The following is a 23842-nucleotide window of genomic DNA, read 5'->3' as shown; positions in this document are numbered from 1 at the left end:
GAAAAAAAATATATAGTTATGGCATGGAATGTTTTGTAATTTTCCAACCTTTAGTTTAGTCCTTCACTAACAAGAAGTTGATATAGCTTCTTCTAAAGTCAATTATAAACCAATCATTCCTTTGTGAACCTTTAACTATCTTAATTACGTATTTTATTATAATGAACAAAAATAAGCATGTATATTAACAGTGACATATATGGCTATTTATGCTTAATCAAGGTTCCATTTTATTCATCAGTATTACAATATGGCCATAAAAACTGAGCACGTTAATAATGATTCACCAAAATAAGTTTTGCTTTGCATTTAGAGATGAAAAATTCAGAAATCAGAAAATGAGTGTCATAGCAGTGGTGGCTCTGTGGCTAAGGATCTGCGCCTGTGGCTGGAAGGTTGCCGGTTCAAATCCCGCAGCCGGCAGAGGAATCCTACTCCGTTGGGCCTGAGCAAGGCCCTTAACCCCTACTGCTCCAGGGGCACTGTATAAATGGCTGTCCCTATGCTCTGACCCCAAGCTTCTCTCTCCCCATCCGTGTGCCTGTGTCTCTCATGGAGAGCAAGCTGGGGTATGCGAAAAGAAATTCCTAATGCAAGAAATTGTATATGGCTAATAAAGTGATCTTATCTTATCTTTAGAAAGCACTGAGTGTGTTATACGTTACTGCTAAATTAATTCATTGTAAACTGAAATGCTATGGTTTTCCTTCATGGACTGATGCTGCAGTTAGAAAACCTAGTAATATGAAGAAACATTTTCAGCATCCATGGAACTGGTAACAACTGACAAATATCATTTAGCCCTTTGTGTTAAATTGGGAAATATTTTTCAGCTTCAAAAATTCAAAGTAATACTTTCAGCTTTGTCCACTTTTCATTCATCATCACAACAGGAGGGTATCCAAAGCTAAACTGCACAGTTGTTTTGGACTGAATATGCTGACTACAGTTTGAAGAATTTTGGGAAATTAATTGCCCATATATTACTTGCAAAGACTATGATGAGGGCATTACTTGTCAAATGTACTCTATTTGACAACAAAAGCCTTTAAGAATGTCACTGTAATCAACATTATATGAAATAGATATAGTTATGTTTTTAAATTCAATTCAAATGCCTTTAAACATTTCACAATGCCCTGTGCCACCAAGGAGTAATTCATGTTGTAATGCAGATAAACAGTATCTGCTGCATCTACAGTATCTATAAAAAATGCCAGTTCACTGGTACATTTGTCCTAATAAAATAATATGTAAAACATAGTGATTTTTTTATATCTGTAGATTTTTCAGTAACCACAAATACACAGTAAGATATTTTGATCAGTTACTTAATGTAGCTTTTGTATAGCAGTCTATACTAAATAGTTCTTTATCAGATGACTTACAGGTGTAGGAATTGCCACACCATTTATTATGCTTGTTGCAAATTGCTAGTGGATAATCCACTTTATCAAGAGGAATATCAACAGAGATCAAAGCCTCTGGTATTTTCTAAATTACAGCATGAACAGTGTTCCGAGATATCTTTACCTTTATTTTAGAGGATTCCCTCTCACGAATGTCAAGTATAACCTTTCATTTTGTGCTTGTATTTAAACATCAGTCTATTGTCATCTTTTGAGAGTTGTCCAAAGATCTTGCAAAATATGCTGTATCAATTAGTGGGCAATGCACCAGGTGGGTATTGTGGCACTTCCTCATTTAGTGTACAGTAATAGTTTTTGGTGTACCTTTAATGTCCATTTTAATTTTATTAACATTTTGCTTTAAATGCATCCATTTAGGAATTTGTACCAATAAACTCAGGTCAATTTCTAATTATATAATTAATTACAGTTCTTATCCAAATATCTAATGACTGCTGATTTCAGAGTACCTATAGTGATCTTTGAAGGAAATGACAGAACTACAGGTTAGAAGCCTCTCAAGTCATGATGTCAAGGAAAACTCAAAGCCCTAATTATGGTAGGTACCATTTGGCAATTTTTCATAGCTGGCCTTAAAACACAGGAAACAATCCACTGATAGAAAAATGACCATATTAAGGTCAATCTGGTAAAAGCTTTACAGTTATATAATAAACAATGTCTTTTCCATTATAGTGCCACTGAATCTTCCATCTTAGCCATATGTGATTTTTTCTATTCTTTGTGATAGTGTACACTGTAACTGAATATACTAGTATCCTGCTCAGTCTGATAAAGTGCCTTTATGATTTAAAAAAAACATTTAAAAAATTAAAAAAGAAAACAAAACTCATGTTTCATTTGCAATGATTACTACAAATAAATCCAGACCATTTAGAGATTAAGAATAAAGTCTTGGCTGTACTTTTTGAAAATAAGGTTTATACTGTACTTTAAACCCAAGGAAAGGATATATAGTATGTTTTACCATTTTTCTTCAGGTTCTACAGCAAATTTATTTGACAGTAATTACCTTTTTCTTCTAATACTTTCTGCACCTCAGATTTTTCCCATTTTCTCCTAGACTCTTAAATAACATGAGATGTTAAAACTGACCATTTTAATAAACAACTAATATTAAATAACACTAAAGCAGTAGAAGTGTAAACTGGAACTCAAAGACTAAGGAAACCTGCTCTTCTTCACTTCAAAATAGTTACTTTTTTCCAGAACAAGGTCAAGAAATAAATATAGACAGAGAACATTTATCCCTAGTGCTGTCTTTACTATACTCACCTATTCATCAATTTCTAGATTGAACACATATGTGACAGGTAAATTGAGCTTTGAAGGTCTGCTTTTATATTTTCTAAACTTGCTTTGTAATTGTTGAGTAGGCACAATCTCATAAAAAAAGTCTTTATTACACCAGCACTGGATGTAAAATACAAATTTTACAATTTATTTTTGCCATATTTACAACAGGAATTTTGTGATTTTGTGACTGCAATGTAAGACTATTGCACTAACCGAGTACAGTATTTCAAGCTCCACATCTAACATGAACACAAATCTACACAACCATCATCTGTCACAACATAGCTGAAATAGTTCACTGTGTTACAGTAATATGCACAATACATACATCCTCTTACAACATTGCTAAAGGTTTTTCTACTATTGTTCAGCATTTGTCCTTATATTAACTCTTCATTTTCCAAATACCAGAAGGTCTTAACACTGCATATACAAAGGAATGTGCTGATTGTTTTTTTTTTACCTTTTGCAGTTTGCCTGTAACAGTTTAAAAGGAACATCCCCATGAAAACTATTAGTTCTCAACCTTTTATTTAGTGTTTAGAAGTTCAGCACAGAAGCACAGGGGACTTACATACTGTAGCTGACTGAGAAACACATGGTGGTACATTAAATGCTTGAGGAGAATAAAAAGTTTTGCTATTCACATAGACTGTGACTACTGCACAACCCATATGCATTATTGAAACTGGCACACATATTTAGAAGTGATGTTGAATTTCATGGTTGTCTTCTTTCCAGCTTCAATGAATGATATACTTTCAAAATACTGAATAGCGTTATTAAATGTTGGTTCAAGGCAGACTACACTGCAAAGATAATCCATAGATACATGGTTAATGGGTTGGGAGAAACAAGTTCTCAGGCTAAGAAGTTCAAACACTGCACATAATTAACTGAAGGTATTCTCAGGTCTGGATGAACTTGGACCCAACAAGTCCACAAACAATCCCTGGTGTGGAAAGCAACTGTAGGTTCAGAACTAGCACAAGTGAGCTTTTCCTTTGGAACCTTGAAACCATTGCCTATGAACAACATCAAACGTTTCTGCCAGACCACTGACCCCAAACCTCAGTTCACAGGATCAACAAGAGACACTGTAGTGCAGCAGGGAGCTGCTGGAACTCTTCAACAATGACGGAGCAAAATACAGTATATGAGACTAGTGAGACATGACATACAGGTTCACCACTATACAACAAGACAAAAACTGAATCAAAGCAGTGGAACCACCTGGCGTCTTCACTCTTGAAAAAGTACCACATCACAGCCTCAGCAAGCAAGATTATGACTGGCATCTTCTGGGATATATGATGCAGATACAAACGCCATTTAATATTATTCTGACTTATTGGACCAACTGAGCAAAGCCATCTGTGAAAAACAGTGGGGGATATTAACACATGGTATTCAGCTGCTGCACACCAAGCTGCCAGAGTAGGCTTAAGCAATTAAAAGACCCTTCATACAGCAAAGACATAGTTTTGAGTGGCTATTATTGTTCTACCAGTCAGTGCTTTGGGGTTGTAGACAATTTCATGAAGCTCACCACTGATGAATCAGCAGTCATAAGAGTTATATTATCAGGGAATAGAGGGATTAAAGGACAAATGAGCTAACTGTGTGGAGTCGATGGGTATTTGCACAGAGACATAAATAAGAGAAATTACATTATATCTAGATGCCTGAAAACAAAATATTTTCATACTACTGTACAGTTACTATAGATAGCTCAAAGAATCATCTGCCCCCTTTCATCTCACATTTTTCATACATTAAAGCTGTTACTTAAGGTATACCTGCAATTCAGAATTTAAGGTATGCTTTATTGCATTTATTTCAGGTGTATCTGCAATTGCAATCTGCAATGTACACTGAGTCATTACATTAAAATATACTCCTTTAAATATGCTGTAGATCCATGCAATTAAAAAACTGTTGGGAAAAAAAGGCTAGAAGTAAAATTTTGTTACTGGTCATGGAAAAAGAACAATCAAATACATATTTGAATAAATGGATCTTAAGGTGAAAAAGAAACTCGGAAATTGAATTTGATATAACAGGGTAATATTAGGTCACTTCATCTTCTAACTGGAAGCAACAAGTCACCTCAGCATGAACTGTCTGAAATGCGTGCCAGTGTTAAAATACATGACAAGAATAGAAAGTCCGTCTCTAGCAGAAGCATGATACTTGTCCTTTAGTTATTTCTTCTGATTTGGTTCCGCATTTTCATAGGACAAACATGAATCACACGTCATTTTATTTGTATCAGTTGTAGTTGTATACTGCAAAACAAGTACATAAATACTGGATGATTGTGCTAATACATTGTCAAATTAAAAACATAACATACAAGTATAATTTTCAAGTATTTGAAAATATCCATTCTTCACAATGGAAAACAAGCTTATTTCAGATTATGTTCTAAAAATAAAAATAAATTCCACTTTCAAGTGTTAAAAGAAAAAAAAACTACAAAAGATGCATATGATTTTGAGAAAACCTGATTTTATATGTTAAAACCTACAATGTCCTTCATTTTCAATTTTAAGCAAGACCATTTCAATTGTTTAAGTTTTGCTTGTCCTTATTTAATTTAATACTTGACAAAATTATGCTGACAAACAGAAAAACGAAGGCTTTAGAGTCTTCAGCTGCTCAGCCCGCAAAGAAGGTTCAACAGCCAAATGTTGCATTTTTTTCTTCTTTTCAGTGCGTAATGTCAATTTTTTTTCCTTTACCACAACAGATGTTTGAATACACCTCCTTGAAACCAAGTTTTTCATGATTATCTGTGCTTTAAACTGTATAAACTTGAGTATAAACATTTTATATTTATTTATTTAATTACTTATTACTTATAATCTTAAGTGAACTGCATTGAAAATGTTAATTTTTTTATTTTCAATAAAATGAACACCCAAATCAAGCAGATTTTAGTCAGAAGCCCAGGTTAGTTTAAAGTCAGAAATATGTTTAACATGATGTTAGAACACTAAAAGAAGTTTAAAATTGTCTTTGCTACATGTGACCTCAGAATCGGAGAATACGTTCATTAGAGTCACAGATCTGCAGAAACGGCGACTAACTGCCCCTGAAATACAAGCTGAGCTTAATGAAACTAGAAGTACAGATGTTTCAACATCAACTGGTCAGAAGAGGTTGCGTGAAGCTGGCCTCAAAGGTCCAGTTTCTGTGTTTTTTGGCCCAGGCAAGTCTCTTCCTTTTATTCTGCACTCTTAACAATGGTTTCTTTGCAGCAATTCTTCCTGGTAGGCCTGCTTCAAGATTTTGGTAGCTTCAAGTGTGTTTCACGGATCCTTGACCTTTGAGTTCCGTAAGTCTGTGCACTGTAATTAACTACATTTCAAAATCCTAAACACCCACGCACTGAAACACTGAAAAATCCATGTTGCTGATATCAAAGCTGTCTGGTTAAATCAGAAACGAAAACATTGGGGAAAAAATTTGGAATTTTGACAGACAATTCTGATACCAGTTCTATCATGTAAGCTCCAAACTCAACGAGATGGATTGTGCAATGTTTTGAAAGTTCTTTAAGATGCTGGCAATAGAGGAAAGTTGAGTTGTCAATGAGAAAAGCTCTTAAATGTCCAAAGAATAAATGGCAAGGTTTGCACAACATGCATTCCATGTTTCAAAAAAACCCATAACAGTTTGGTCTGCACCCTGAAAACAGAGGGTAGCCCATTTATATGGGTGGTGATGTTGACTGAAAACATTTTTCAGTTTTGTTTTGCAACCTATTTTTCATTATGCAGTTCAGAATAGTTTTGACTTTTTTCCCGATAACAAGATCTTGATTGGATCACGACAGTCCATAAGGAATGTCTAAAAGGAAGGTTCACTTTGCTGTGAAGTGAAAGGCCCTTGTACACAATGCCCATCTCGTGAAGCAGAGCTTGCATCAAGGCAGATGGAGCACCAAAGAAAATTCACTATTTTCACCACTGTAGTCACCACATTATCAATCTCATAATTTGTAATTTTGGCACAAGATGTTCCTGGTGAACAATAATACAATGAAAATATACCGCGGGTGGCCAATGTGATTGGCAATAATCTTTATGAACCATAGAAGGGGCACCATCAGTCATCACAGAAAATATTTTCTTGACATCAATTCCACTTTCCTCAAAATGATTAATAAACATGTTACCTAAATCTTCTCTGTAATTGTTCCATGATAACAGTATCTCACAAGAAATGCTAATCGCATTACATTATTTATATCCACATACTAAGCGTGTGTCATGTTTTGTCTGAAAATGCAATGATGTGCAACAAATGACACTCTCACAACAGAGCAGAAATAGCATGGTCTTTATATTGAACAAATCCATATTCATCTCTCCAAAAGGGCTGAAATGAGCAAATCTAAGTTTAACAATTAACTGATTGCAAGCTTTAACGTGAAAACAATAGGACAGCCATGTCAAAGAGCTTTCATTGATTAGCGAGTTGTTACAGAATTACAGAACATTCAAACATAGATTTTATCGTTGTTTTAATTTAATTTCTTTTTGGCTTGTTAGACTTTATTCCACATGCCACTTTCATTGCTCATGCCATTAAAAATCCCTTTACGTGTAAAAAATGGCACATGTGCCATAGGATTCCAACCCCAACGATAGACTAGTATTCACTTTTACAGGAAAAACCATCTTTACATTTAACATAAACCAATTTGCAATTCTTATGTTTTTAAAACTCATAACATAACTGACACATAGCAGTCAAATTTATTTCAAGGTTTTCTTAGACACTAATTAATACTGAAACGGAAAACAAGTGAGAGAGTTTTAGCTCTGCTCAAAAGGAGCTTCAGTGTAGTTACTGTACTTACTTTCTCCACCATGACTGTGGCTCTACAGCTTCCTCTGAACGTCCCACGGATGCAAGAAATGCAAAAGGCCAGGCAAGCAACATCATGAAGGCAGCAAAAAAGAGACGTATTGGAAACAGTGTCACTGTCATGATGGCAATCTGAAAAGACACAAAATATCAATATTACCAAGAAGATCCACGATTTCTTTAATGCTTTACTTTAAAGAAACAGATTTTTCCATCCACCCTTTACCTAATGGCTTCATCCAATTCAGGGTCTATGGGGAGCTGATGCCCATCTTGGCAAACGATGGGCGCAAGCGGGGCTAGATCCTGGAGGATATGATGCCAGCACTTCACAGAGCACACACAGACACAAACACACACACTCACACCAGAGACAGTTTTTCCAGAAGCCCACTAACCTGCCAATAGGCTTTTCGTTTTCAGACTGTGGATCGAAACTAGAGCACCCAGAGAAAACCCCCACACAGAAAACCCTCACAAACTGCACACAAAAATCACCCCACCCATGTCTGGAATTGAACCCAGGGCCCCAGCGTTATTCAGTAAAGTAATTCACTTAAAGCAAATCTTGCTTGATTGAGCAAAGTCACATTGATTAAAAAAAACAGTGAAGAACCAGCACATTTTACTGTGGTATTAAGCACAAAAAGACAGATCATATACTTGTAAAATATATATATATATTAATTTTGGAAACACAAATTATCAGACTTTCTCTAAATGCCAAAACAGAATGTCGTAAGATTTATTAGCACTAATATATCTGTAAGTATTCGGATAGACTTTTTCCCCAGAAACCCGCTTAAGGAAAATAAAGCCAAGAAAAATAAAGGTTAAATGTTTAAGTGTTTAACTATAGCATGATATGTAAGGGTTGTGTTCCAAACAAGAAATTCTACTATATAACCTTTTAAAGGAACACCCAATGAAGCCAAAGAAATTGTGTTGCAGCACCAGTCAGCAGTTTGGATTTAAACTAGTATAGTACTTTGCTAAACCTAAGATAACTTATAATCTTATAAGTGTTTTGTGATTATTGCTTTTAAAGGCAATATATAAAATACAGTTATTTATAATCACTCCAAACACCCCCTTAAAACCATCCTGTAAAGAAACCCATTTCCTTCTGCAACATGCATAGACTATGAACATTGTAATGGCACACACCCTCGTAACACAGAAACATTACTCAGTTCCAGCAGAACAATGAACAAATAATTACCATCCATTAAATATCCCAGGTTGCTTTAATGGGTGGGTCAAATGCAATATGCTATAGTCTTATCTCCTGTGCAGATCTCTGAAAACAAAGCAGCTCAAATTGTCGGATTTTGAAAGAGGACATAACAGACAAAATGTCAATATTGCAGTATGTTCTTCCATAAGTGATAAGCCATTTTGTAATATAGTAATTTCTTTATTACATGTGATGTGGTGGATGGGATAGATAAAGTGGGTCCCCTTTTATATGTAAAGAACTTTGGGTCAAGCAGGGTCAGGGTCAAGTAAAGTGCTATATAAATGCAAAGGAATTATTATTAATTATACTTCCAGATTTTTTTCAGTGTATTTTATTCACTTTGAAACCTATTCCTAACTAAACATACTAATAGGACAATTTTAAATTAAAGACAATTAAAAGAAGACAATGCTATTGCACTGCCTTATGATTTAATTGTTTAAGATATTGCAATGAACATGACTCCTAGACCTGTGATGTATATAGAAAATGTTAAAGCTTGCCTCCTGAGTACATAATGGCTAGTAGTCTTACAAAAGCAATGGAGAAAAAATGCATGCATTAAAAGCAAACACGTTTGTGGGTTTTAAGCAGGTTGTGATTATACCACAGCAAAATGAATGAGTTGGGAAATACTGTGGGAATGATACTGGCAAGAATGTCTCAACATGAGGGTGTAATGTGAGGTTAACAACCATTAGACTCCAACAGTACTAAAGACAGGAGGTACTCCTGATCAACCCAGACCCAGTCAACTGCATATCTACTGTATGTAGACCACCTGATTAGTAATGTCTGCACAGCAACAGCTATTACTACTAAAACAAGAAGGCACCATAGAATATACTTACATCTAGTCTTACTCATTAACCTCAGTACGACTACAGTTTGCATGAACATAAATAGATGATAATTCCCATTACACTTGTGAACCTTGTGGTGTGTCTCTTTATCGCATCTGTAAAAGTGTTAACTTCCCTGTTACCGTAAACAGCAATGGTGTTGACAACTTTTAGAGAATGGTGCTTCACATGTTCTTACAGCAAGACCAACATCAGAGTAATCCCTTAATCTTTCAATCCAATAAGACATGTCACGCAATGATAAAGATCACTATAGACTACACCCTGGGGAATTATGTACAGGAAGAAATCAAAATTATGTAAAGAAAAAACATCAAAACTATGGTAAATACGTTTATGAAATACTATTAGAGTCTAGAGTATATGCAGGCACAGTACACTGTAGTGCTTTGTGTCAGTCCTTGAAAAAAAACAGCAATACTGCTGTAATTTTCAAAACTATGAAGATGTTTCATAGATTTATTAAACAGACATTTAATATTTCAGCACCATTCCAGTTTCTTTCTGCAGTAAATGTACATCTTTTGAGTGGAATAAAATGTGAAAAACAAAAAGGAATGGTTTGAGTGCTTGCAAAACACAATTGCCACAATGTGTTCTTCCCTCATTAAAGAAAACAATGTATCAACATTAACCAGAAGTTATATACAAAAAGTTTTATGAAAAGCAAGCCATTTGTAACATAAAAAACAAAAACTAAATGTGACTAAAGAGGGCTCTCTCTTTTGCTGTAATATTTGCAATGAGAGAACCATGCTCTGGCAGTTTCTGGCAAAATTGATTAATGTACCTTTAACTCTCAGCATGATGTTTCAACTGTTATTAAGGTATTAAGAAAAACATGCTGTTTCTGTGTAAATGTATTTAGCATATGAATTTTGAGACAGCAATATGTGAAAGCTGTACAGACCTTCAAAAACTCATTTCGGACATTGGAGTGGATGCTTAATGCCAAAAACACACAGCCACCCCAACATATCTTCACCCCAACCCCTACTACTACTGCCTCAATATAAACTATAACAGCAGGGTCACAAGGGGTACTCAAGAAGAACAGATTTATTTCAACAGTCTGCTGATGATAGACACAATTAAATCAGCTTTTTGTGTTACCTGGACTGGGCTTTTTATTTATTCACATTAATGTTCCATATGTCTTTGTGTGTGTTATTTTCCACACACCAATAACAACTACACAGGCATGAATGTCACTTGGTAGATTTACCAACAGTCCAAATTGTACTTTGCACAATAATATCTAGATGGGACTTCACAGTACACTCCACATCAAAAATTCAGTATCACTTTGGCTTTTTGTACAGCTACAGACAACTGACAAAATAGTTCTTGAGACATCCAGTTCATCATAGGCTTTTTTCCCCCCCCAAGAGTTGCTGTGTTAACAGCTCGTTTTGCCAGGAATGGTAATGAAGATAACTATATGCTCTGCTGCACAGTATGAATCAACAGCTATGACAGCCTTTGCATTGCTGCATCACGTCATTTATTATACGAGCAATATACTGAGGACTCAGGAGCAGTGTTGTCTGATGCAGGCTTATTACCAAATGTATGACTTTGCTGTTTGCCTACCACAGACCAGGAAACAGAAGGCATTCTCTAGCTTCTCCAATTTCCAAACAAAGTATACAGCGCAAATTAACCATCTTTCAATTGGGAAAGATACACTGGTTCCAAGCCTTCAATTCAAACAGGCATTAACGCTACAAAAATTGATTTACTGACGCATCATTTTCTTTGTTAAATCTTTTGTCAGAGTACCGTCAAAACACTGCTCAGAAATAAAAAATGACGACGCAAAGCCGTGTGCTATCTGAGGCAAGCTGGCAATAGAAAGGCCTAAACTGTAATCATAAGATAAGTCAGTTAGGAAGGCTATACAGTGCTTCAAATCTCCCTCACTAACGAGAACTTGAACAGTGACTCAGTACTAAACACAACTTGTAAACTCATATGGTTAAAAGTTGAAAATTCTGATCTGAATGAATTTTCATTCCTACAGTGTAGGACTATTACATGCTTTATTTCAAATTCACACTTCATTTTGTATAGAATAGAATCAAATATAACATTACTACAGTATTTTGAACAACTTATGAAACACAAATGTTGCTGCTTTTGAGTTATAGTTTTTTGTCAATTAGAATCCCACTCATTTATCTTTTCTTTTAAAAAAATCAATTCTATTAGAACTGCTTAATAATTTGATTTTTATGCCCAAGCACTACAAATGTCCTTTAATGGGATCAATAGCATTAAAAGCTCCCTCTAATGTGCCCAGGACTGATTTTTTTCCTCAGGGAGAAATGTGCACATGCTAAAACATGCCATTATCAATGAACATCTGCCTTCCTCTAATTATTAAATACTGGACCTTTTTTGTAACACTCAGCTGTAGTGTTTGCAGGTTGAATTTGTTAGTATAGAATACCTCTTAAAGAAAAACAAAACAAAAAAAGCCATAGCTTTCAATATCTTCATTCAATATCTGAAAAACACAGTACATCTAATATTTTAAGATGTGGCTATGAAAGCCAATGGTATAGTACTGAGTATTTAAATTATTTTAGACTGTGAGACTGTGTATACAGAGTCATTCTGATACGACAAGGCGGCTGTCTCAAAAATAAAAACTGCCTAGACATTAAGCTTCTTTTTTAATTGGACCTTATAAGGATGGTTATTCAAATTCCAGGCTTTATTCTTGAAATCTCAACCTGAAAGGATGCATGGTCTTTAAGTGTTTTGATAATAACAAGAAAAAAAATGAAGCACCAAACACATTGAAAGCCAGTGAAATACACTGGTTCTACTCATTCTAATGAAAAATCATGACATTAATGTCGCAAACAGACCACTAAGTTAAATAATCGCTATGCAATAAAATTCTCTTATACCCTTCCTCTTTGCACTGACCGCTAAGCAATTTTCTTTTCAAAACCATCTGCACTAGGAAACACAAACATTCTTAAATCTACTGTAGCATGATAGCCTTCAAAGGTGTATACTTGAATATGTTAGCCTTATTATTAGAACAGTCATGAGACACACTGTTATTTGCTCTTCTGTGTTTCTTTTTACAGTCATAGCAAATTCCATGTTAGCGGAGTTAATTTTTTAGACATGCATCTTGTACTGGCATGATCATCTTCCAAGAAACATGGAATCATTACACTTTAGATGTTCTCGATATGAACAGTACTACCAAGAACCCACAAACAAAATCAGGAATAACAGAAAAAAAAAATTCCAAACAAATTTAAAATTAAAAATTGATACTAAACACATATTTAAATTAACTGTCAAAAAATTATCTCTTGTACTACCCTTAAGGAGAATATTATAGCAATTGAAATTCTAGAAAATTGTCTTTTTTCCGTACAAATTGACACGGTTACACTGCGAAATATTTGAATTATTTATTATTCAAATAAATAATACATAATTTTGTATTAAAATGGCTCCAAACTTAAGATCTGCTTCCAGCATGCATGAATTTTTTTTGGCATGTAACTTAATTCTCCCTCATAGCAAATTTAATCGAATTACATTTAACTATTATATCAGTCGATTAAATTAATGAAGGAAAAAAGACTCTCCCTCACTAGCCAAGGTTAGTATTAACATAGACAGGTGGGTAGCTGCATCATCTTAGTATGAAGATGTTTGCTTTAATGGAAAATCTGCTTTTATATTTCAACTGGGACCCTAGTAGCCAATCTCCAGAACAACATACATCTTCTACAAATTGCTGTTGTTTCTTCATAGAATACCTGTATACAATTGGGAACCTAACTGTGTGTAATGAAAAATCTTCTTATCCTTGATTTAATTTTCTCCTGGTTCTTATTATTCTATCTATAAAATAGTAACATGATAACTGTACATGGTCTCTCAGATCCTCAGAACAGCAAGGCCAATTGAGCTGTGTGTTTGGGACTAAATGAGAAACCATCCTATTCATCTGAGTTCCTATCTCACAAATAGGGCTGTTGCAGCCTTACAGCCATGCCCTGCTCCTTACACTCATATCTATCTGACAGAAACACATCATTGTGGACTGTAATATGGTTTTCAGAAAGGATATTACATGTTAATGTTCATTTAAGACACTGAACATTAAATAAACCAAAGAACTGATCTCTCAAGGTTACTGGCATTCTTTTCTCCCCAGGCCATCAGAAAAAGAACGGCAGGAATGCACCACCAACAAATCAGACCTTAGCGATTATTTTTTATTAGACATGGCACAACACATCCAAGATGGGCTTTAGCTTATTTGAACCTGCCTTTTTTTCAAATCACATTAGCGGCAAGAAAATCAGATGTTATAAATGAATAGCTCTTTATGACCGATTATTTATTCAAAATCATCTAATTATGTTGTTGCAGGCAGTATAACTCCCACTAATTATCAGTATGAAAACTTCTGGTTCAAGAGGGTGGAAAAATTGTTTATGTAAATCACGATACAATGTTTCTAAGCAACTTTGTGCAAATGCGTGGATGCCTAAACCAGCAATATCCTACAGATTATTTTAGCAAATTTAATAAGAAGCTGTCACAGGTCAAAGTCTGCATTAAATCCAAAAGTCTGTAATTCTTTTACAGGTTGAACCTTTTAGTCTCAACTCCCTCATGATCAACCAGCTGACTTTTTACTTTTTTTCCAGAGATGAACAAACAGAAACAGGCAAGAAAAGATGCCTGATAATCAAATATGACTGTAACTGTGCACACTACATAAGCCAACACCAAGCCAACACTCACCTCATAAAGTTTTATTATATTGGAACAAGGAAGTAAGTAGAAGTTTACACTAATACCTTTGTTCTAACGAAGCTGGAACAAACTTACCAACATTTTTACTTTTTCTTTCAGCAAAAGAAAAAAACCCCCATAAAGATCTGATTCTTTTGCTTTTACAACAACCTTTAAAACCCCCATAAGGCATGAACCCAGATATAGTATGTGTATCAATGCTGACACATGTTTCTGCTAAGCGGAGTACAAATATGTTCACTGATCGCTGGTGGCTTAAAAAACATATTTCAGAGTAAGTTTGAGTTACATAACAGTACAGGAACCATGCTGAAAGCCAGGATGATAGACAGTAAATAAACCTTTCCATACTACAGTTAACATGGTCTCTATGTAAGTGGACATTAGGTGAATCAAAATCATGCAGGCCACAGATGTTGCCATTCTAGAGAGGTTCACTGTACAATAGTATTTTGAAATTGTCTGAATATGCAGATTAACTAGTTAATCTTTATTAACTTTAATGGATTTAGTTAATCTTTATTAACTTTAATGGATTTTACACACTAAAGTGATTGTAACTGTTTCAACTTGACTGAACTGATGATTAGCATCGTTCAAAAACCTCACCCAAATTACAGAAAAGACAGGCTATATTACACACATTTTAAATGTATAAACTTTATTCGTTCTCTCAAATTGTGTAGTGGGATAAAAAATATAGGATAAATGAAGCTTTAGTTATAACTTCTGTTTGTTTTTTTGTTTTTTTGCAAGATGTTGTTGGGAATAGAGTTAGCATTAGGATTAACTACAGGTAAAAGTCAAATAAAATTTTCAAACTATGCCTCAATCTTACTTTACCCTCTTTTGATTAAGACTTTTGAAACACAACAGTTACTGATGTTTTTTCTAAACCTAACCCTTAGCTGGGTCTATTCCTAACCGTAGAATTAGTCAATACTCAAATATATGAATCTTCATTCAGCAGTGGAATGATAAAGCTGACTTTAAAGAACTGGTTTACCTAATCATTTTAAATGATGTATTTTATTCATCACTGATTAACACTCTCCATATTTTGCTTACATATCTAAGTCTGTGCTAAAACATACGTATGCTTATATTATGTACAACTGAACACAAGTTAATACAAATGGAAAAGAAAAGAAACATATTACAAAAATATATTTTTCTTCTTTGAAATTGAATGTTTTAAGACAGTTAAGCCAGTCTAAGTTTCATTTCTGGTTTTGTATTTCTTTATTTCCCTCCTTGCAAAGGCCAAAAGAAACACAGAACAAAATTTTCCTAAGATAGACAGAGGTCAGGACATGTATTAAAATATCAGACAATGCTGAGGTATGAAATTAGGCACATTGAAACCATCTTTATCTAAATATTTTATATATGTGACAATTATACAGTAATATTTTTTGTTTTCTTCAATTTCATGTTGAAATAATTTATCAGACCGTAAACACAAAACACTTCCCTGATTAGTAGCTAGCTACAATGCAACAAACAGGTCTAGATAATGCCAACTTCAATACATCAAAATTAAAATGACTGTTTAAATGTACAAAGGCTGTTAGAAGAATAGAGGAACAATTTAAGGACTTTAAGCAAAACTGTTATAAAAATAAGCCAAACTAAGCCAAAACCCCAAACATGTTAAGAGTCCTTCAAAGCCTGGCATTTAATTCTTGCAGTTTTTTTAAATTAATGTATTTTTGGTCTTGAAAGATGGACTGATTACAGATTTTTATTTTAATTACTTTACACACTGACAATTTAATTTCAACAGAATATAAAAATACTGAAGCACCTTCATAGTCAAGAGGATGAAATGATCAAAGCATAAATTTAATCAAATGAAGAAAAAAATACTTTAAAATATTCAAATAAAATAACTGAATAATTGCATGATTTGTTCAGCGCTATACTACCATTTAGGAAATTAATGGACTTCTGCTCTTTCAGAAACAGTTCAATGACCCCACTGACAGAATTACGGTCTATAATTTATAGTCACAAATTGTCACAAAATGATTTTGAAACCTCAGATTTTTGTCTACAAATGCAGTATTTCATTTCTTCCCAACAATAAACTTTTCCTTCTAAGACAGAAAAGCACAACACATGCTTATCCTGGGAGGTGGAGACACCTGTTCCACTTACATGTTGCATAGGTTTAAATCTATAAAAGAACCTCCCTTGTGTTTTATGGTAGAAAGCTTCTGATCAGCTCTCAAACTCAAAATGTTACTGAAATATCACTATGTTTAGAAAAGGAAGCCATGTGCCATTTACTCAAACCAAGTTTAGTATCTTTATTTTGACATTTCTTTTTTAGACTACAAAAAGCCTCTCTTAGTGCTCAAATACAAGCATTTTGTTTTCTCTATCCCCTTCCAAGAGAGGACTGGAACAACTCAAAACATGATGTTATGGTAATGCAGTCTGGTATTATATTACTGTAGCATTCCTGTAGTGAGAGATTACCTTTAAGTGAAGTCCATCAAGCGGGTGGCACAGTGGTATAGTGCCTTGCAAACCTGGGTCCCTGGGTATTCCGGACCTCGGGTGCTATTTGTGTGAAATCTGTATGTTCTCCCAGTGTTCAAGCGTGTTTCCTTTGGGTGCTCTGGTTTTGCAGTCCAAAGACATGCTAGTAGGTTAACTGGCATCAGTAAACATTGGTCTCGGTGTGAATGTGCATGTGTCTGTGTGTATGCCCTGCGACAGACTTGTGTCCAGTCATGGGTGTATCCCTTCTAGTGATCGGTGCTTGTCAGGATAGAAAATGGATGAATGGATGGGTCCTTCTAGACAGGGCAGGAAAGGGGCTCTTCACTTGATTCTCTTGCAAAGTGAACATTAATATAGCCAGTCAGCCTAACAGCATGCGGGGAACCCGAAGGGGAACCATTTGGAGAAACCAACACACAGAGCAAGTCCACTAAGAATGCAGCCAAGCACCTAATCAAAACTAGGGTTTTGAATGCCCACTGCCATTCACATAACTAAAAAAATATATATTTCAATGACTTATGTTGGAGAAGAAATAGAATTTGTGAATGTCATTTGTGAAAGACTTTCTTTCAGGATCTGTTTCAATTAGCAGCTCTACAATTTAGCAGCTATTTCTTTTATAAGAAACTGTTACTGTACAACTCTACAGTAAAAACAAAAAAACTTTTTTGGTTTGTATATAATGGCATGTAACAAGATATCTCTCCTCATCAGTGTACTAACTGATCTGTCCTTCTTTGCACTTATCAATGCTTCCGATTCGATCCTCTGCCATCTGCACCTTTGGTTGTGGTGACAGGAAGATTAAACTGTTCCAGAGGCTGGCGGGAGCAGCAGCATGATCCCTCCAGGGAGCAATCCACCTGATTCACTAATGGCAGCAGCAAGAAACAGAAGACAGACACTGCACAGCGCAATGTACTGTTTCTCTGCCACAAACAGCTACCACAGCACTATCATAAAGCCTCATTATATATAATGTGCTGTTGTTGCCACTTACTGATTGCTAGTGCATTGACTAACAATTTTATTTTATGGAAAAAAAAATATTAATCTAGATTCATTGGAGTACATGTGGTAGAGAGTCCTCTCGAATGTAGTGGGTTTATTGGGCTATTTCATAAGGATTATTCAAATACAGTCCAAACAGTCAACGGGCTTTATGTACATGTTCATGTTCATGTCTGATTCTATGGTATACAGTAAATTATTTCCCCAATTGATTTACTCTGCTTGCGGTATTCCAACATGGCTGACTCACCACACACAAGATAGATGATAACTACTGTAAAAACACCATTATACTCATGTCTGCAGGAAAAAACAGCATTGATAATGCAGTACTTAAAAACTGTCTGAAAATCCCATATGGACTAAAAACTAGGCCAAAATCAGAAAACAGTTTTCTGCACTTAACCTTGCATTATTATTCAATCCTAAATTTGGCTGTGCCTCAGTAGTCGTATATCAATCAAATACCATGCATATTTTATTATGGTTATTAGGAAATACAACTTGCCAGCATAAAACCCCAACTTCAACTACAGTTAGTCTCTGTATTATTTCAACACTTGGGTGACAAAAAATGTGTGCTTCCTTAAAACGAATTTATACAACTGCATCAAACAATGTAAAGGCTTTTAAAATAGAAGTGAAACAGGAAGATCTTTGAGACGTAACTATTGTCCTGTTGCTAACATTATATAATCAAGACCTAGGTGTTAATGTCAAAATCTGAAAGTGCACTGTACTGTTGTTTAATTACCATACAAAACAAAAAGGAATTCTAATTCACAGATAATTACAAAATACTTATTTTTGTATTTTTTTAATTGCATATGCAAACAAAGCAGACATCAAAAGGCGCTTATACAAAGACCTTATACATGCATGTTTTAGAAAAATAAAGCATACAGGTACATACTGATAAATGGGATATTTACACTTGAATGACTTAGACTGACTGGATAAGCACTAAATCACCTCATTAAAGAAAGAGTTGATTGGGCACAGGTGTTGAGGAGATTTAGCCTAATGAATGTTAACCATGGAGAAAAGAGAAAAAAGGAAAAAAATCAATAAAGAACAACACAGAAAAGAACCTATATGACCTAATTATCAAGAAAACAAAAGCCTTCATGCACTGTCACTGACTGCCTGGAATGGTCACTGCCAGCACTTTTGAATCTGGCAAGATGTTACAGCCAGACTCTGTAAATGTTAAGCTATGGTCAGGTAAAACAGTGGATATTTGCATGTATTTGCCTGGGCATGAGTGTCACATTGCTAAAGAGCTCCACTCACAATTATTGTTGGAAGTCTGACTTCACGGCACTACATAAATAAAGTTCTAGAATCTTACTTGCTACCCTTCCTGCAGGGTCATCCTGATGTGACAACACTCCAGTAGAAAAACGCACACTCTCACTTTGCTCTGGAAACAATGACTTTCTTGCAAGACAAAAATATGACAATTACACTGTGGATGCATCAACTTGAGTCCCATATGTAATTTATAGGTTGTGCTGGGAGGAAGTCTAGTGTTAAGATCTCAGAGACCAGTGAAGAGGCATTTGCTTGTCCACACTCTACAAGAGGAATGAGACAGAATCCCAAGACTGCATCTGTATTGTGGTGGAAAGCATATATTTCAGATGTACAGCTGGTACTGCCTCCAAAGGCAGCTTCATATGCTACTCGTATGTGACCTTCATGGAAGTCCCCCTCCCCTCAGATGTTAATGAGGATATTGCATGTTATGTCTGTTCAATAAAAGTACCAGGGTCTGTGTTACAAAAAAATATTATTTCTTGACAAATTAATACTTTCTTCTAGATCTGTTGTAGTTATAATTACTGCTTCTTTTCATTCTCAGTATAAAACTACAAATATCTTTAATATGTGTTATTCAATGTTACAGCACTGTCATAAAAATTTCCACTTGATAGCTTTGGCAACCCCATGTTAAAAGCAACTTATTAACACCTCCAATATTTAATGTGCTTTTTCACCAATATCAAGAATCCTAGAGTGCAAGACACAGTCTGAACTATAGAGTAAAATAAATGACAATCTTAAAACAACACTATCCTTCAAGCAGTTAACACAGTAGCCAACCAACAAAAGCATCACAAAGAAATTTTAAAGAACTGGCATTTTGATTACACTAATGGGACTGAGATTAAATGTGTATAATCCTCTAATATTAGGATGTTTTTCTTATTCTCTAAAAGATAAGTAAATGTTTTACCAATATGACTCAATGATGAAACAGAATATTGTATGTGGAAACATGAGAAACTGTCCAACTTAAAGCACGCTTTCGGTTACAGTAAAATAATGCCTATAACATTCAGGGTGGAAAGAAAATGTATTGCTTTACAGAAAGGTTATGTTATAAATAAATGTGGTGTAAGGTAGGTAAGGAGGTCCCTTTTCAGGCCATAAAGGCCCATGGGGAATGGGGGGCAAGGGCCACCATTTTTCTTGATCATCCGACACTGGAAGTGGAGGTGATGTGGTCAGCATTACGCTCCGGCCGGCCAATTACCCCCAGAAGGACTAACCCCCGGTACTCATCTGGAAAGCAGGCTGAGTGGACCTTGGAGCCATTTGGAAGGAATTAGAGAAAGCTACATCACTTGCCCCTGCCTGGGATTGAACCCGGGACCTTCCAGTCAGGAGCTAGACGCCATTGCCGTCTGAGCTACCACGGCTCCCAATTTGGTGTAAACAGACCCACTATTTCTAAATAACAAGCATCAGCTCTCATTTTTTGCAAATAAGTATTGCAAATGCTAACATTTAGAAACAAATTTAATTTTCATCTACTAAAATGCTATACAATCAAACCCCATCCCTATTTCAAATATTTATGCTTCTGAGATAATATAACAGCTTCTGCTTCATTGATAGCTCTCTTCTGATGTAGGCAAAAGGAAAATGTATAAATATAACTAATCCACCTTTGTCTAAAAATACACATATGGTGCAAATGAAAATTTGCAACTATGTAGTAAATGTTCCCCTTCCCTTGAGCATATTCATAAGGGGCAATACTTTCTATTTTATTCCCTTAAACCTAGGATACAGTATATGAAACTGATAAACCAACTTCTGTCTAAATTACTGGTACTTCTACCAGAACTGAAAATGTGCAAATTATGAATACATGTAACTTACAAGGCTGAAAGGAATCATTTTTAAAATCAGACGCTGGTTTTACAGGAACAACTTATCTAATAGTCTGCACTCCTCTACTGGTCATGTCAAGAAAACGCCAGCTGTTCTGACTCTTATTCAGTTGCCATTAAGAGTGGTATTTGAATGTCTCAACATCAATTTGAACACTGTAATGATACATGACATCATCTTACATGTTTACAGTGTTTTTCATCATAATTAAAATATCTCAGAAGCACTTCATCACAATGAAACAATGATTTCCCACAAGCACTGCAAAGCCTTGGCTGGAATGTGGAGTAAGAACATGGAACAGTGAACTTCGAAGAGTGTACTTTGTGTATTTAAAACAATTTAAATGGAAGTCAAAAGTTTATTTTGCCATACAAAAATGCTACATGTTAATGAATACAAATATCAGCTGGCATGCCTTTAGGCTAGAAAAGCAGACTGAATAATAATGTGTATCATATTAATTATTTATTATAACATTAATTTCTTTATAATTGTTTTTTTTATTTGTATTATATGTGCATTATAACAGCTCCACATACAGATAAAAAGGTAACATGCTGTCAGTCATGAATGATCAACTAATCAAAATAGTGTCAAAACATTTAATCAATACATAAAATCCATCTAATCAGTCTAAAAATATACATTAAGCAAAATATTTTTGAATGCTCAGTATAATTTTGTAATATTGTCACATGACAGTACTTGGTTAATTAAAGATGTATGATGCTAATGCTAATTCATATATAGGTTAGATTCATTTTTAAAACGTTTCATCATCATTCCTATTAATAGATAAATAAAATCTTGGTTCATAACTTTAATCTTGCCATAGCGATGATAGCAAATTAAAGTAAAAGGAGGCTACAAAAAAGTATCATTTTTTTCCCCAATCCCCATGAACTTTTTAACTTTCACAGATCTGGGAATTGCAGACAGTTTTCCTCATATAAACAACATAACTGCTTATGAACATACAGTACAGTTTCCATCAGCAGAACAAATTACCCAAACACGAAAACACACCCCATTGGTGAGACAGATTTCATAATACATCCTTAAAACACACCTTACAGCAATCCTACTTAGTTATGATCAAGAAAAATTCAATTTCAACAAAACAATTCCAAATTATGCGTTTCAAATGAAAGGAAACTAACAATCCGCATTTACAGACTATGCCTCATCCTTATTGTTTTTCTATAATCTATGTGGTAAATGGGGGATTTTCTGGGTTACATCTGTAAAGCCCTCCTAATTCAATATAAAATAAGTACGTCTTGGTGCACATGAATATTTTATCAAGCTCAATTGCTTTATCATGTGCTACATTGGATATTTTCCATTGCCTGGCAAAATTCTGGTATGAGTCAAATCATGAACTGTGGATAACATTTTATACGGAATAGTTTCATTAACACTGCATTACTTACATCACTGTAAGAAATACAGTGTTATTCCCTACTAATGTGCTTGTGACATTTCCAAGATCTCTGTAATAAATATCCTAACACCATGAAACATGAGGTTGGTAAAATAATGGTGGGTTAATAATATACTGCCCAACAGATAAATGTTCATACAGTAGGATGTTTTATTGTATTATTTTTGATCTATGTTACATATTAGCAAAATAATAAGATTAGTTATATATTGTGTGCTCGTCTATTTACATTATTATTTACTTACACTTCTATTTTTGTAGCTCCCTATATGCCTTATAACTGAAATATAATCTTTTTGTAAAGTCATGAAGTATGAACAGAAATGCATGTTTGTTTGAATGTATTTTTACTTTTTTAGTTAGGTGTTGAACCTGTTCTGTAATTTTGTACAATAATTTCTGTTTATGTTGTTAATTTCTGTCCTATTGTATCTGAATTAAATTGTACCCAGCTATCTGTTCCTTTATGTTCATTTTAAAATATTATTATAACCAAAGGTAAATGCTGAAGCTGTTCCAATCACAAAAACAGTAGACCTCTCTGACAAACAAGTGAATGCATTTCAGGTTGGGTATGCACTACAAAAGCATTAAATCTTGCTCTGCTAAACTGAGATATGATATGAAAATTGCTGCAAAAGCTGCCTTTTTTAAGAAGTAATTTACAATTCAGACACATCCTGACTATGAGGGCTTGGTAATACAAGAAAGGAAAATAACTTGTCATAAGGATATTCCTTTGAGCTGCTTATGGTGATTTTCATTTCTTGCCTAGTTCCACCATCTTCTATTAACAGGCAGAATGAAAGAAGATGTTTTTAGCTGAGTGTGACACAAATGAAAGTACAAGCTGAAAAGTATTCTAAGGTTCAGGTATTAAGAGGAACTTCAGCCATCACTGCGACTGAGGCTTGTTATTTGGAAGGGTTCTATTTCTAAAAATATCCCTTCCCTGGAATTCCTGTTAATCGCTTAATTCATTTAAAGTGTCTGCCAAGTTCAGTAAACAATAATTTACAAAACATATGACACTGTTCCAGTGCGAGAGCTCTTGGCTTTCGATATCCCTGTATTCCTTACAAAGGATACAGGATAAGGAACGTACAAGCTGAACGAACGAATTCCTCACTGCATTCAATAAGAGATTCAAAGCCTCTATGCAATGACTAAAAACATC

At 34.8% G+C, this 23842-nt stretch overlaps 1 protein-coding gene across 1 annotated transcript in view; it reads right to left on the bottom strand.

Moving 5' to 3' along the window:
- Positions 1-23842, bottom strand: part of LOC148822939 (lysophosphatidylcholine acyltransferase 1-like) — a 66721-nt gene that overhangs the window by 25934 nt on the left and 16945 nt on the right. Inside the window, exon 2 of the mRNA XM_088929037.1 lies at positions 7597-7736. Coding sequence (XP_088785163.1) covers positions 7597-7736 — 140 coding nt within the window. The remainder of the gene's footprint in view (positions 1-7596; positions 7737-23842) is intronic.

This window comes from Atractosteus spatula, chromosome 12 (genome assembly GCF_055471065.1).
Source record: "Atractosteus spatula isolate fAtrSpa1 chromosome 12, fAtrSpa1.hap1, whole genome shotgun sequence".
Classification (NCBI taxonomy): domain Eukaryota; kingdom Metazoa; phylum Chordata; class Actinopteri; order Semionotiformes; family Lepisosteidae; genus Atractosteus; species Atractosteus spatula.
The sequence above is the reverse complement of the archived record's forward strand: the minus strand, read 5'-3'. Positions and strand labels throughout refer to the sequence as shown.